Source organism: Egretta garzetta, unplaced genomic scaffold (genome assembly GCF_000687185.1).
Source record: "Egretta garzetta isolate BGI_Z169 unplaced genomic scaffold, ASM68718v1 scaffold161, whole genome shotgun sequence".
Classification (NCBI taxonomy): Eukaryota; Metazoa; Chordata; class Aves; order Pelecaniformes; family Ardeidae; genus Egretta; species Egretta garzetta.
The window spans coordinates 1,032,712-1,045,853 of record NW_009258754.1 but is presented as its reverse complement, the minus strand read 5'-3'; the positions used below and the strand labels follow the sequence as shown (position 1 = coordinate 1,045,853).

General features: G+C 41.3%; 1 protein-coding gene across 2 annotated transcripts; it reads right to left on the bottom strand.

Annotated features, from left to right (window-relative positions):
• Window positions 1-1,047: 1,047 nt before the first annotated feature.
• Window positions 1,048-11,136, bottom strand: SERPINE2 (serpin family E member 2). Of its 2 annotated transcripts, XM_009649122.2 has the most exons (9): window positions 10,866-11,136; window positions 9,560-9,679; window positions 8,135-8,362; window positions 7,072-7,269; window positions 4,531-4,729; window positions 4,292-4,392; window positions 3,156-3,242; window positions 2,522-2,605; window positions 1,048-1,696 (listed from the first exon to the last, which is right to left on the bottom strand). In XM_009649122.2, exons 1-9 carry the CDS (start codon window positions 11,119-11,121, stop codon window positions 1,659-1,661), a joined length of 1,311 nt encoding a protein of 436 aa, XP_009647417.1. In that variant the 5' UTR covers window positions 11,122-11,136; the 3' UTR covers window positions 1,048-1,658. The 2 variants fall into 2 exon arrangements, with proteins under 2 accessions (XP_009647417.1, XP_009647419.1); XM_009649124.2 differs by lacking the exon at window positions 9,560-9,679 and having other exon boundaries at window positions 1,049-1,696.
• Window positions 11,137-13,142: the final 2,006 nt, after the last annotated feature.

The window sequence follows — 13,142 nt, the reverse complement described above, 5'->3', positions numbered from 1 at the left end:
ATCCAGCCCTCAGCATCCAGCACCACAAGCAAGCATGCAGGAGGACGTATCGCCCAGCTTACACAGATTTGGTGGTAGGCAGCTGATCCATCCCATAAAAGACAGCTAGCCAGACTTATTCTTCTTGATGTTTGCAGTAGTCAAGCAGGAAAAGAGAGGCCAGCAGTTAGAGCCAGACATTCTTCCTATAGAGCTGCTGTGGCAGTATATTATTAGATCTCATCCTGGTTTTTATACTGGGTTAGGACTGGCCATCCATGACACATTCAGGTATTTTCTGCTGGAAGCATCTTCACTTCGTCTTTTGTTCTTACCTGACAAAGAGGCTCAACACTCATTCATCTTCTAGCTTGTGCATATATGCAACAGTCATCTACTTACACCAGGGGTCTGTCAAACACTGCAGGAATTTCTCCCCACAGACCACCATCAAGCCAGCCTCCTCTCACTGTGAGTGTGCCCTTAAGAGAAGCAGCCAATATCAAAGATTTACCTTCCCCATCCAAATCCCTCGCTTGCCACAGGAGCAGTACAGCATGCTTGCAAACAAAGATCCATCTGTGATGAGCCAAAGGGATTTACTGCTTATCTTTCGAAGAGTTTTGCACTCAGGAGAGTCCTGCAAGGGACTGAAGACATGCAAATGTGCACATAACCTACACCATAGGGAGCAGGAGGAAGGGCCCCGAAGGTGCTTTCAAATGTCCTCACACAGCAGTTTTAGCAGTAACCTGGGCATAGCAAATATATGAATCCACAGATAATTCATCCGCAGCAGAATGGCTTCAGCAGAAGAGGTAATCGGCAGCAGGCAGTAAAAAAGAACCAAACCAAAAAACCCACCAAGAACAAAAAACCCCAAAACACCACCCATCACCACAACCGCACAAAAACCCCCCACAAAAATCTCAAACCCACCCTTCTTTCACCTTCCCTAGAAAGGAGTCTCAAACAAGTACTTCACAGGGCTCTGGACCCAAATACCCATCAGCACATCCATGATCCACAACGTTGACTGTTCATAATGCAGTTTTATTTTTTCCTTTGTACAAAAACAAATATAAAATTTAAATCCAATAGAAAGTGTATACTAGCAACGACGAGTTTACATTACAATAAGACAGGACAATGCAATGTGTATCTAACACCACAGGAGTTTTAAAACTCTTAGTGATACATGCACTATATAAAATAAAAATTGCTAGAACTTTTAATCTATTTCTACCAAGAATATCCAGGTACCAAGATACTCAAGAACCAAAAGTAATCTTGATAGGTGGTATCTACAAAATTAGACTTTTTCCACACACAAGAAAAAACCAACATTAATAGAAACGTTTACCATTCTTTGTTAAAATCCTCTCACAAAAGCCATACATAAAATTCTTAGTAGATACAGAAAAAGCTCAAAAGTTTGTTAGCATAGGTAACCATTCAGTAGTTTAGAGAATCTTTTAGACATTTTGAAGAGATACTGTAGTTTTCAATCTGTATTTTTCCCCCCCACAAAGCCAGAACTACGTTGACTCCTGTTTCAAAACCTAGTCAGTGGTTAAAACTAGCTCTTGAGTGAAGTCAAAGAGTAGAGTACAAAATATTTAACAGAACAGGGGTGTGTCATGAGTCTGTTTACTTCTTGAAGACAGTCTTTTCCACATTCAAGGTTTGTTTATTTGTCCCATAAACAAGATTGTACCTGAGGGATGAAACGAAAACAAGGATTACCATAGTCCATAAATACAGTTAAACTTTTCCATAAAAGCATGAAGCCCACAGAGCACAGCCAAGCCACCTCGCCTGTCTTGTCTAGCCTCCCTCAAGTTTCTGAGCTCAGGGAAGTGTATGTTTGGATAGGTGGCCAGCTCATATTTCTAGAGACACATAGTTCTGTTGATGCTCTGTGGAGCCTCAGGATGGGGACAGCTGCCAGGAGCCTCCTCTTCCCCTGGTGCTGGCAGCTGCATCTTGTTCCCTATTAACTAGGATATCCATCATCCACATGTCACTGCAAGAAGTAGATGAGTTATTCAAAGTAACTGGGGCAGCACTGCTCTAGGCAACTCAACCCATGCTGCAAAGAAACCACTATCACTACGTTTGAACACTCGCTTCTGTTCACAGCAGGCTGGGGCAACATCCTAGATCTCTAGAGCCCCTGTTTTAGCTTTTGCCCTAGCACTATTTTACTGCCCATCAGAAAGCTGTGTCCTATTCACCAATTCACTATCAGTTAGAGTTATTTCCTTTCCACTCAGGGAAACTGAGTATTAAAGACTGTTCTTTTGTACCCATGAACCTGCCATGCGTGTTTCTGTTAACCTGGCAGCCAATACTTACATTTTTTCCTGTTCTGAGATGTATTCCAAATAAAATAATCTAATATTGAAGGCATAAAAATATACTTGTGGGACTTTTTTTTTTTTAAAAGCAATAGTTATTCAGTAGCTCCAGATTTCTTTTGTCTCTATTGCATAGCTGATATTCAACTTCTAAGCAAAAAAGCACATACAAATGCTCTTACCTGTAGGATTGTGCCGGATGAAAAATACGAACGGCCTGTCTACTATGAACCAAGGAGGGGATGACCTGGCTATTAAGATTGCAGCTTGCAAGAAAGATAAGGTTTAAAGTTAGGCAGAGCAAATATCACAACACATTATATGCTCTATCAAAGTGAAGTTTCCTAGTGTATACTAGAAGCTTGCAGAGGTAGAGATAAATACCTAAAGCCTACCAACTTGGACATTTAAAGCCACACGGGTCACATGTTATTCTTAGAACCATATTAAAAAAATACCACACAAGACCCACAGAAAGCTGGAAGGAAGTCTTGGGTTGTTACCCAAAGGATGTAGTAGCTTAGTCCTCTTTGCCATCTGGATAACCAGAAATATTACATTGATGGCCAAAGCGTTAACTTGTAGAAGACACTTCTCTAGAAGTAAGCCTGTTTATATTCTTAGAGTATACCAATGGTCTGATCAATATTGGCAAGTTAGGATTTTCCCAAGTAATTACATAAAATCCATCAATGGATCTGATCTTAAGTCAGAGACCATTGCAGGAACATGCTCTAAGTGGGCTATCTTTGCTTAGTGGTATAGCCTTCTAATACAGTTTTCCCAAGTCTGACAGTTATCAGTACAGTTGCTTACTTGTTGCTGCAGAAGCTTTGGTTCCATCTTCACTAACTTCAATCTTTGTCTTTTGCAGAACATGAGATACATGAAGACCTTCTGTTCCTGAAAAACCCAAGGAGAACAGTGCTTTCAGTAAAACTAACTGCAAGCGTCCTAAGTACCTCATAACTACCAGCTCTGCTAGCATGGCTAAGAATAATAAAAGCTGCTACAATCCTTCTGAAATCCTGAAGTTGCAGTGAAGAACACAACTGTTAATACTTTTGAATACAGTCACTAAGTTAACAATTAAACAGGGAATAATCTATCTTACTCCTCCCCTTTTAGTAGGTTTTCTTATTTGATGGTTTAAGTTAGAAGTGTTCACTTGCCTTTTTAGTTTTAATTAAACAAATTACTGAAAAAATATGCTATTTTTATTTAAGTTACACTCCCATTTATCTCAATGTTGGGGGGGGAAGCACTTAGCAAGACACCTTGCTTTCAGTGAAACACAGGAATTTGTTTTCAAAACAAGCCAGTACAAGGCAGGCTTTTTTTGTTAGATCTCTCTGTAGAAACTATCAGGAGTTTAATGGAAGCAGAGAACAGGAGTAAGAGGACATTTTAGAGTCAAGAGTTCAAACACATCTACACCCCATTTTCAGATACTAATATTTACAGCTCTGGTTTGGTCCAGTCCCTTAAACTGGGAATTTGTTCCTTTGAGCTTTCCTACAGCTCAAGAAAAAGTAATTAAACACATACTTCAGGGAAAAGTTAAATAGTACAGTTGCAGTATTTGTTACAGCCTAAGGTATGGTGTTGTTAGAAGTCCTGCCATAGGTTTTAGACTATGCTTGAGACTCAGGTTGTAGTATCAAATCTTAAGCTGACCAATATGATTTACTACTGTAATGCAAGACAAGGGGAAAAAAGCCACTGCAGCGTTCAATAGAAGCAAGCAGCCATGCTTGGCTGGCTACAAAACAGAACTTAGCTCCAGTAGGCTACAAAACAACTTGCTCCAATGTCATGGTAACACTTATCCAAGACAAAATAGACAACTGCATTGGTAAATCAGTGCTTTATTCCATGTGAGAAGCTACGAATAAGGACCGCCACAGATTTAAAAAAACAAAAAACAGAAACCACACAAGCAAAAAACTTACTTGTTATTTTTGCAAAGTTTGCCTTTGACTGGTCAAACATATCTGTAATACCAAGTGCTTTCAGAGGGTCCTTTAAGTCTGTTTCTGCTACTGCCGTAAATCTAGTTGGAACAAACAAACAAGAATACATCAGTATTATGCAGAAAAGTTAAGTCCTTTCTCCTGTATCAGAGGAGATATACATATATAAGAGCCCCATAAAATTCTCTGAAGGAGAAATGGATTATATTAGTACTTACTTAGGTAAAATAACCTGCACCCTTTTTGCTACCATGGTTGTCATCCAGCTTCCTATTGTTTTTGTGCTGATGTGGGGAATGATAGCAGAGAGTGGTGTTGTGCTTTCCGTAGGCAGAGCAATTAACATGCTTATCATTTCACCATGGTACGGCAATTCAATAATATTATACCACAGCTCATTCGGAGTACTTGTAGTGCCTAAAAAAAAATAAGAAAACCTAGTGAGCCATAATTCTTAAGAGTCTAAAATCTCTATTTTACCTTTAGACACCTAGCACTGTAAGAGCCTGTTAGGAAAGCTTTGCCCACATCTTAAAACTGACTCCAGCTATGTTTGAAATAACCAGGTATGTGAATCAGCCGGATCTCTACTTTAGATCTCAGCTGTACCAGAACCAATGGAGCACAGAGAAACAAAAAGCAAGAAAAAGCAGACTGTCTTTCCAAACTGAGGAGATCTTGTAGACAAGCTCCTTTTCCTCCAAGAGTTATTGGAAGAGCTCCTGTTTGAATTAGTTTGTTGCATTTACTTCATTTTCTTGCTTAATAAGGATGTCACTAGGAAGCAGTCAAGCACTGTAAGATAGTAGAAAGCAGCAGCTTTGAGGCAGTGCAGGAGGCCAGTTCAATGAGGAGGAATGGGATAGCAACACCTCCGAGTTACAGCAAGCATTGGGAAGACTGTCTTTGAGCAACCCTCTCCTCCTCCATGTTCCCTTTGGTTACTGTGGGATTTCTGGCATATGACTGGGAAGCAAATGCTTTTTATAGGAGTTTCAAGTGAAGACTTGTCAGTTTAACTACAGACAGTGTTTCTGGGAAAGTTTTTGGATAGCAATAAGAACTTACTATCTTTCCCTTTCTTCATGTAAGTCTGCACTTGTCAGCCCAAGCTGAAAATAGACATCTTCATTAGAAATTTAATCTTGTTGCCAGGGCCATGCAACCTGCCTTGACTGAGATCATATTCCTAGACAACTGGCAGCATTGCACTTATTTTGCAGGAATTGTGTCAAGCTTAGCAGTTTGATTATTTCCTTTTACTATGACAGCAGCTCTCAGACTAGGGCCTACAGATCAAAATCCTGGTCGCATCAGCTACGGAACAGTAAACAAGAGGTAAACTGTTCAACAGTAAAGTACTACTGATCTGCTACATGCTACTATCATTACTACTGAGGCGTATCAAACAAGAGGGGGGGTTCATCTTCACAGTCAACTGATGGGATTTAAGATGCTTAAGAAATTTAAACTTTTAAAGATCCCTTTGCAAGCATAAACAAGATAGAGTCCCTGTGTTAGGATATCCAAAGATACCCAACCTAAAATGAGTCCTAACTCGGTAGTATTTCTCTTGTCCCTTTCTAGTCTCAATAGCTTTTCTAGCTTAAACATAGGCCAACATAATAGAGTTTTTAACCAGCATCAGAATCAAAAGCCTTTAAGATAATAGTCTTACTAAAGCCCATCTTAAGTTATGAAATTCTTTCAAACTCCACAGAAAAGTAATATACACTGCAGCAGGCTTCCCCACCTGACCCAACTCACATTTTCAGGAGTTCTCAAATTATTACATTACAGCTGCTCCAATACATGGGTTTGCAATAGAAAGGTACAGCTGTTTACTTCAACACGTATCTAGTAATATTAGTTGAGCGCTACTGTCAGTAAAACTAGGCCATTTAAAAGCACAGTGGGTCTTGGTTTTTTGATTTATAGCAAGCTGTATTCTCAGGCCTATTTCTCAGCCTGTATTTAGCACACATGGAAGCGAGTTCCAGGCAGCACTGCTCTCTTCTTCGAAGGGCGCAACAGAAGATGTTCTTTTATCAGAGCTCCAGTCTTACTTCGACCAATAAAATCCCCATAGGGTTGCCATGCTGAAGCTCTGAAGTACACTGTCAGTCACATCAAGCTGCCTATGTCAGCTCTGAGAGTCTCTGATGGAAATCTGGCTGAACCTGCCGAACTTCTTTTCACTTGTGACTCAATTTGAATTTGAAGAGCAGTTTCACACCTTGAGAGATAGAGCCAACATGCTAACCCTGTGCTCTTCTGGCTCCCACAGGACTGGGGACTGTGCAAGCCTCATTTCTTTATTATACAGTAAAATATAGATTGATTCTACTCCAATCTTTCTTTCATATACAGCTCATCACCAGACAAACCTCAGGGTTCTATCTCTGTTGGCAGTTTTCCTTTATTCTTGCACCTTGAATAAGGATTTCTTCTTACTGCAAAGGTTAAGTAACATGCAAAGTTCTCAGTTTGGGTACTTCCAATTTTCCTTTTTAAAAGGCAACAGGATAAGGTGGGTACTTTGACAGAGTATTCAGCCTTAAGCAACTGTTAAATACCTTGCACAGCAAGCTCATCCATACCAGCAGTATGAAATACTTCTGTAACTCAAAGCCTCATACATCAGCTACAAAATACAATACCATTAAACACCACATGTACAGCAAACTCTTGCTTCAGTTTGAAGGGTATGAGCAAACTTTACAACCATTGTTGGCAGTAGCGGGAGTTACTGAGCTTACCACAGCGGAAGATAGATAATTGGGACAGCATAGGAACTTGGTAGGTCTTCCCATCAGCTCCATAAAATGGACGTTTCTTTGTATTTTCAGGTCGAAATCGTGATTTCCATAAGCCCTTGAAATACACAGCGTTTACTAGAACCAGTCTGGTCAAACTGCTATCAATATCATCTGGAGCTACAACCTGATCAATCATACCTGGAAGAAATAAAGGAAGTCTGAGTATTTGCTGTCATAATGCTGGACAACTTTTTATTAAGGATGTGAAGCACATATTACTTTAGGCCTCTTGATTTATGAGTGTGCCAACTCCTCATGGGGCAATACATTTGAGGTTCCTAAAGCCAATGGTATTCTTTGTCAAAAAGTAAACCTTTGGGATAATTAGAAGGGAAACATACCTTGCTAATCAACAGACTGATGTTATAACCAACAGGGCCTTACCCTCTCCAGCATGTGAGCAGATGTAAGACTATGTTACAGGGTTAATAGTTTTAGCTGAAACACTTTCCCATTCACACATTGCTTGCAACATTGCTATGCAAAACTGGTGATGTGGTAGAGAAAGAATTTGACAGCCTCATTTCACAAATACCACATCCAACATCATTAACACATGCCTCACATCCAGGAGGCACTGGTTTTAACTCCAAGAGTTACCAAACACATAGTTCACCTAGACTACTGTTACATTGCAAAATGCGATCTCTGGAACTACTCTACAGCTTTCCACAAGCCTGATTTACAGAGACTGAGTTGCTTGAAAGCATCATTTCTATTTGAGAAAGCATAGCTCCAAGAGAACTCTGCTTGCGTTTCCCACAAGTTGTATGAAGGCATCTCAAGGCTACCAGACAGGCACATCAGCTGGGGCAGTGAGAATGCAGATTCCTGGCTCACCAGCTCTAAAACACCACACTAATGCCAGCTGTCTTAAGATAGCTTTCAGCTGCAGGGCAGAGCTTTTCCTACCTCCCCATCTTTCCCCAGTATTTACATTTGAATCTGAGATGTTTCAGACACCACCCTACCATGCACAAAAAAAGCACTCACCAATACTCACCCCTTGTTTCATTTTTCACCCACTGGTTGATGGAATCACATGCTGCATTTGGGTCCTCAAAGTCCACACTCTTGACACTGCACTGAAACACCTCTTTGTTCCTTGTAACAAAAGGCACTTCCATTTTAAAGCCACTCTTTGCAAACACTGCATTAGCAATTGTAACAATGTCTTTATTCTTTTTTGAGACTATGAGCCTGTTTATCTTCTTTAACGCTTTACCAACTCCTAGTTGGAAAGAACAGCAAGTTTAATTTAGAATAAGATAATAACAAACAGTTACTTTATATGCAACTATTAATGACATGAAAGGTCAGACATTTAAGTGTTGGACTAGAAAAGGAGACCAAAGCAGGCATTCTGAGAGGCCTTCCAAAACACCCATTTCCGATCTCTCATCTAAGAATGCTACTATTTCTCAGCAAAAACATGACCTTCACCATGGTGCCTGCTGACCTTCTAGCTGTCTACTCAGAATGCTATGGACAGTGCTGGGGACAATATTGAGGTTCAAGTCTTAGTGAGGAGTTATAACACACTCTTCAGCAGAACAAACTGTTCCAAAATGTGTTTCATATCATACAAGCCCAGATCACCAGTCAGTTCTGTGACAGTGACAAAGGAAGCCGAGGGCTCAGCCTGCTCACTTGGAGCCAACAGGCCTGCAGGATTATGCAGGTGGTCTTGAACCTCTGAGCGCAAAGCAAAAGTCATTTTCTCACCATCCTTCCTTTCCATTTACTGGAGAATAAAGGAAGCTGTCAAGATTTCTATAATAAGGTTCAAGTAAAGTCTTAGTTTCCTTAAAGACTAGGTCTTGGCCTAAGTTAGCTACAAGCAGGAGTCAAACCTTTAACACATGAGCTTGCCTTTAAAAACAAAAAAAAAAAAGAGGAAAAAGGGAAAGCAGTAGGTTCCAGTGCTTAGAGTCAAGATCCTTAGGACCTGAAAGCAGCTTGTATCAAGTGCTTGCTAGCTCCTTCACTGTATATGAGAGAAGGCACATGGCAGCATAGAAGAACTGCTATGTTCACCATACCCAGTTCTCCCTGTTGTTATGGGTTGTGAATGAGTGCTTGTCTACACAGGGAAGCTATTGCCAGGCAAGCAACTTCATGTTCAACCATTACATTGAACAGGATCCTTGGGTGGCTGTTTTTACAGCAGTTATTAATGGGCTCCCTCTGTTTCCCAATACAATTTAGGCAGAAACATTTCCGGACTGCTTCCTTATGTAGACAAACTTGAGATAAGAGATATGAAGGGAATAAATTAGTTCAGAGTTATTCTCTTAGCTGCGTACAAGAAAAAGCCTCAGATGGCTTTGCTGTTTCATGTATCACGAATGCTTTAGCAATACTGTTTGTATGAATTTCTACATGTTCACTCTCCAATACTATGGGCAAATTCTTTTGGAGAACATACCATAACAGAGGTTCTCAAACTGTATTCTGTGGACCACTGGTGGTCCACGGAGCACTTGCTGGTGGTCCGGGGAGAGCTGGCTGGTCTCATGATGCTGGCTCTCCTCTTTGCTTCCAGCTGCTAAATTGCATTAAAAGACAGCTAAAGATAAATTAAATACTTTCCAACTATTACCTTTCCAAAGAAGGAGTTGCTGTAGTTGCCAAAGGACTGCAAGGCAATCATGAACAAGAGCAGAGGAGATCTGTGCAGAGATAGGTAGCATCCCATAACAAGCCTCTGTAACAAGGTATTGGCTACCTTCTAAGGAGTTTGAGAACCTCTGTGTCTCACAGTTAAGATTAGAAAGTCTGCAGGCCAAATAAAACCAGTTGATATAATGCTTCAAAATTTTTTGCAAGTGCTTATTTTGAGCATTCAAATGTTCCTAAAGTTTATTATCCCATGAAGAGATTTCAATCTACAACATTTAGATCTTAAGCTGACAAATCATTTTGCTGCACTTTAAACCCAGAACCAAAACAGCAAAGCAAATGAAGACAGGAAATCATGTTATATGACAATACTGCTCAAGATTTAAGTGTGCACTTACCTCCTGGAGGGTTTCCTATTCTTGGAAGGAAGGCAGAATGCTGGCACTAAGATGTTAAGTCTTGCTGGCAAACACTCAAAAATACTCAGCATGCAAAGTAAAGCAGCAAGAACCTTCAGCCTACACCCTCTCGAGGGGCAGACATCGGCAGATGAACATGAACACAGATGCATGCAGTGTCAGGCACAGAAACAAGCAGAAACGGCCATTTCAAGAAGAGGGCACTACAAGAACTACAGATTCAGGGATCCTGACAGCAGAAACACAAATGAACAAAGCTGAAGAGCAAAGTGAAAGAATAAATTGCATGGTTACAGTTTGCATTGCTTTCAGTTTGCTGACAAGAAGTATGCTCTTGCCCTGTTAGCTAAGGAGTGGCACATTAAGGGCTGCCCAAAATGGGGTGCTGCAGCTTTCCTGCATAGTGCTGGCACTAGACCACCATCCACACTGTTCTGGAAAATCAATTTTGCAAAGACAAAGGCAGTTCTAGCCAGGGCCCTGAAGTCATTAACAAAGCCGCTTATAAGCCAGTTCAAGTATATGTACATCTCCATACTCAAATTGCCAATTAATTTCAAGCATGTCCATTCTGTGCTTTGGTAAACAGAATTAATTGGTATATGATGCAATCTACCACACTTTGGAAGCCATCTCAAAACAGCATGAAGATTCTGACAAAACACACCCCAAACCACCTTAGGAATCACTGACCATTTACGCTGTATCTCATCATAGTTGTCAGCTGCTTCTTTGTCTTGCCATCAGCACCCAGCTGCAACACCCCCAGGACCGATGCAATCCCATGAGGAGAAACAACAACATTGTCCTGAGGCTTAGCTTTCACTATCTGATTGAAGACCTGGATTCCAACATCAGAGCTAAGTTCCTCCAGAGGATAAAAACTGAACTGGGAACACACGGATGTTAAAGTCCCAAGAACAAAGAGAAGTGGGAAGTGCCAGTTCATGATTTCTGCTTGGAGATACCTGTAAGAGAACAGGAGGGAAAAGTTAAGCCAGCTTTCACAAGTACAGCATTTTTATTTTCAACTTAAATTCTTATTTATCTGAAGAGCAGGCAAGTCTTGTACATGGTCCACGCACCATGCATAGAGCTTTGGCAATGGGACTTACCTGCATTTTACTGGTACCGATATTTTAGGTCTAGGGGTTTCCTGAATCAGAGATAACTATAAAATAGCTATCAGTGACTACATAACAGGACAAAAGCCACAAAGTTGGGAGACTACCTCCCACCACACACAAGTTCAGCTAGTTTTGTGTTTCAGTTAAATGGAGTCTTGACATCCCATTTAAACTACCCTTCAGGATAAATTGGTGCTAAGAAGTCTTGTGGTATGGTCCTCACCCACTAAGATGTGATGCACAGTACATTTTATAGATCATTTTCTGCAGTGAACAGAAGCACGTATACATATGCAAACAGACCTTCTGTTGTGGGAATTTACACCTGCCTAAAATAATAAGAATTAGCTGCATAACTAGCATTTTCCAGGATGGGAACATAGAGGAAGACTTAGATTTTATAATACAAGGTTAAGTTTGGATTTTAGCCTGTACTTTCCATTTAAGAAAATTCAGCAGCTGATGAGAGCAGAGGGATGGTCACATTCAAATAAGCCAATCTTCATTTGCAGATCTAACACCCAACAGAATTCAGTATCGTTACACCCATGACCTCCTAGGAACTGAGGCACAAGCAGCAGCAACAGTTTGTTCAGGACCTCCCAGCAACTGCTTGGAGAACCAAGCCCAAGGCTTAAACACTGGGTACTGTAACTACTAGGCTGCGTTCCCTCCTCATGGAAGTGTATTCAATCCCTTTTTGTTAGGGCAAGTGGGTACTTAGGAGATTATTGCATGACTATTCCTCTATTTCATGAAATTAGGTTCCCTGCTCACCTTTGAGAAGGTCAATCACAACATTTTGATCTGTGCAACTGTAATGTCTTAAAATAGAAGAGTCCTGACTCCCATTTTCAGGCCAACAAGGTGAGCCTGTTCCCCCCGAGCTGACTTTGGTGCCCCAAGAACATGCTTTGGTGTTGGTTCCTCAAACATGCTGAGGAGTCAGCTTGTTTCCTAGTTCACTGAAGGCTAATCAGGCTGCAGAAGGTATGCAACTGATTAATGTGTCATTTGCATACCACATGCAGGAACCAAAAATAGGTCTGTCCTCCCCTTGAGCCCTCTGCTCAGCATTGCACGCTGGCTCCTCTGGCTCCAGCAGCCCCTGAGCTGGGGGCTGGCAGCACCAGTCTTTAGGCAGGGGGAGCCTTTTGGTCGAGGAGTTATTCGCAGCCATCCCCTGTGTGCAGGGAAGGGCGTTCTGTGCCAAGAGCTCTGCCATAGCACAGCCTACCTACCTACGCTGCCAAGTCCAAACCATGCTGGAGCACTTGAGTACCAGAAAACCAGCTGGTGCTTGTACAGATTCATTTAATCATCTTTTAATAGCATGTACTTTTAACTGTGCTAACACACTTGAAAGTAACAAATACAGCATTTCCACTTGCTTCTACACCATTTCAGGGGACAGAATTGGCTTTGTCAAAGCGTGCCACCGCAGCACAGAATAAACCAAATGCCAAACACGAAATACCACAAGAGTTGAGACACCTTTCTTCCCCCCAACCCAACTGTTAGTAGAACTGTGACCAGAGGAACCTGTTGGACTGATTTAAGTTATGCAAGAAAGTGAAAACACTACAAAGCAGGTTAACAGCCCGCCCAGTAATTAAGTCTTTCCCATCAACCTACTAGTCCTCCAAGCAGTTTTGGGAGTCACCGAATTACAACTCCTTCCAAAGGAGCTCCATACCAGCCATCAGCTGGCACTACTCAAGCTTAGTCTGAAAGCTAGACTGGATTTGGCCAGCTGCAGCTGAGACCTGCAGGAGGAAAACCCAAACACCACCCAATCCCCCTGAAGCAGGTTAGGCCACTCTCTTCCTAGGTTTGTCTTCAG

Bases quoted from the DNA above. Each gene is read 5' to 3' on its own strand.
- SERPINE2 (XM_009649122.2), bottom strand. From the start codon at position 11,121: ATGAACTGGCACTTCCCACTTCTCTTTGTTCTTGGGACTTTAACATCC. The intron at 4,393-4,530 runs GTAAGTACTAAT...TGTTCCAACTAG, and splicing joins GTGCAGGTTATTTTACCTAA to ATTTACGGCAGTAGCAGAAA. The intron at 3,243-4,291 runs GTAAGTTTTTTG...TGGGTTTTTCAG, and splicing joins AAACTTTGCAAAAATAACAA to GAACAGAAGGTCTTCATGTA.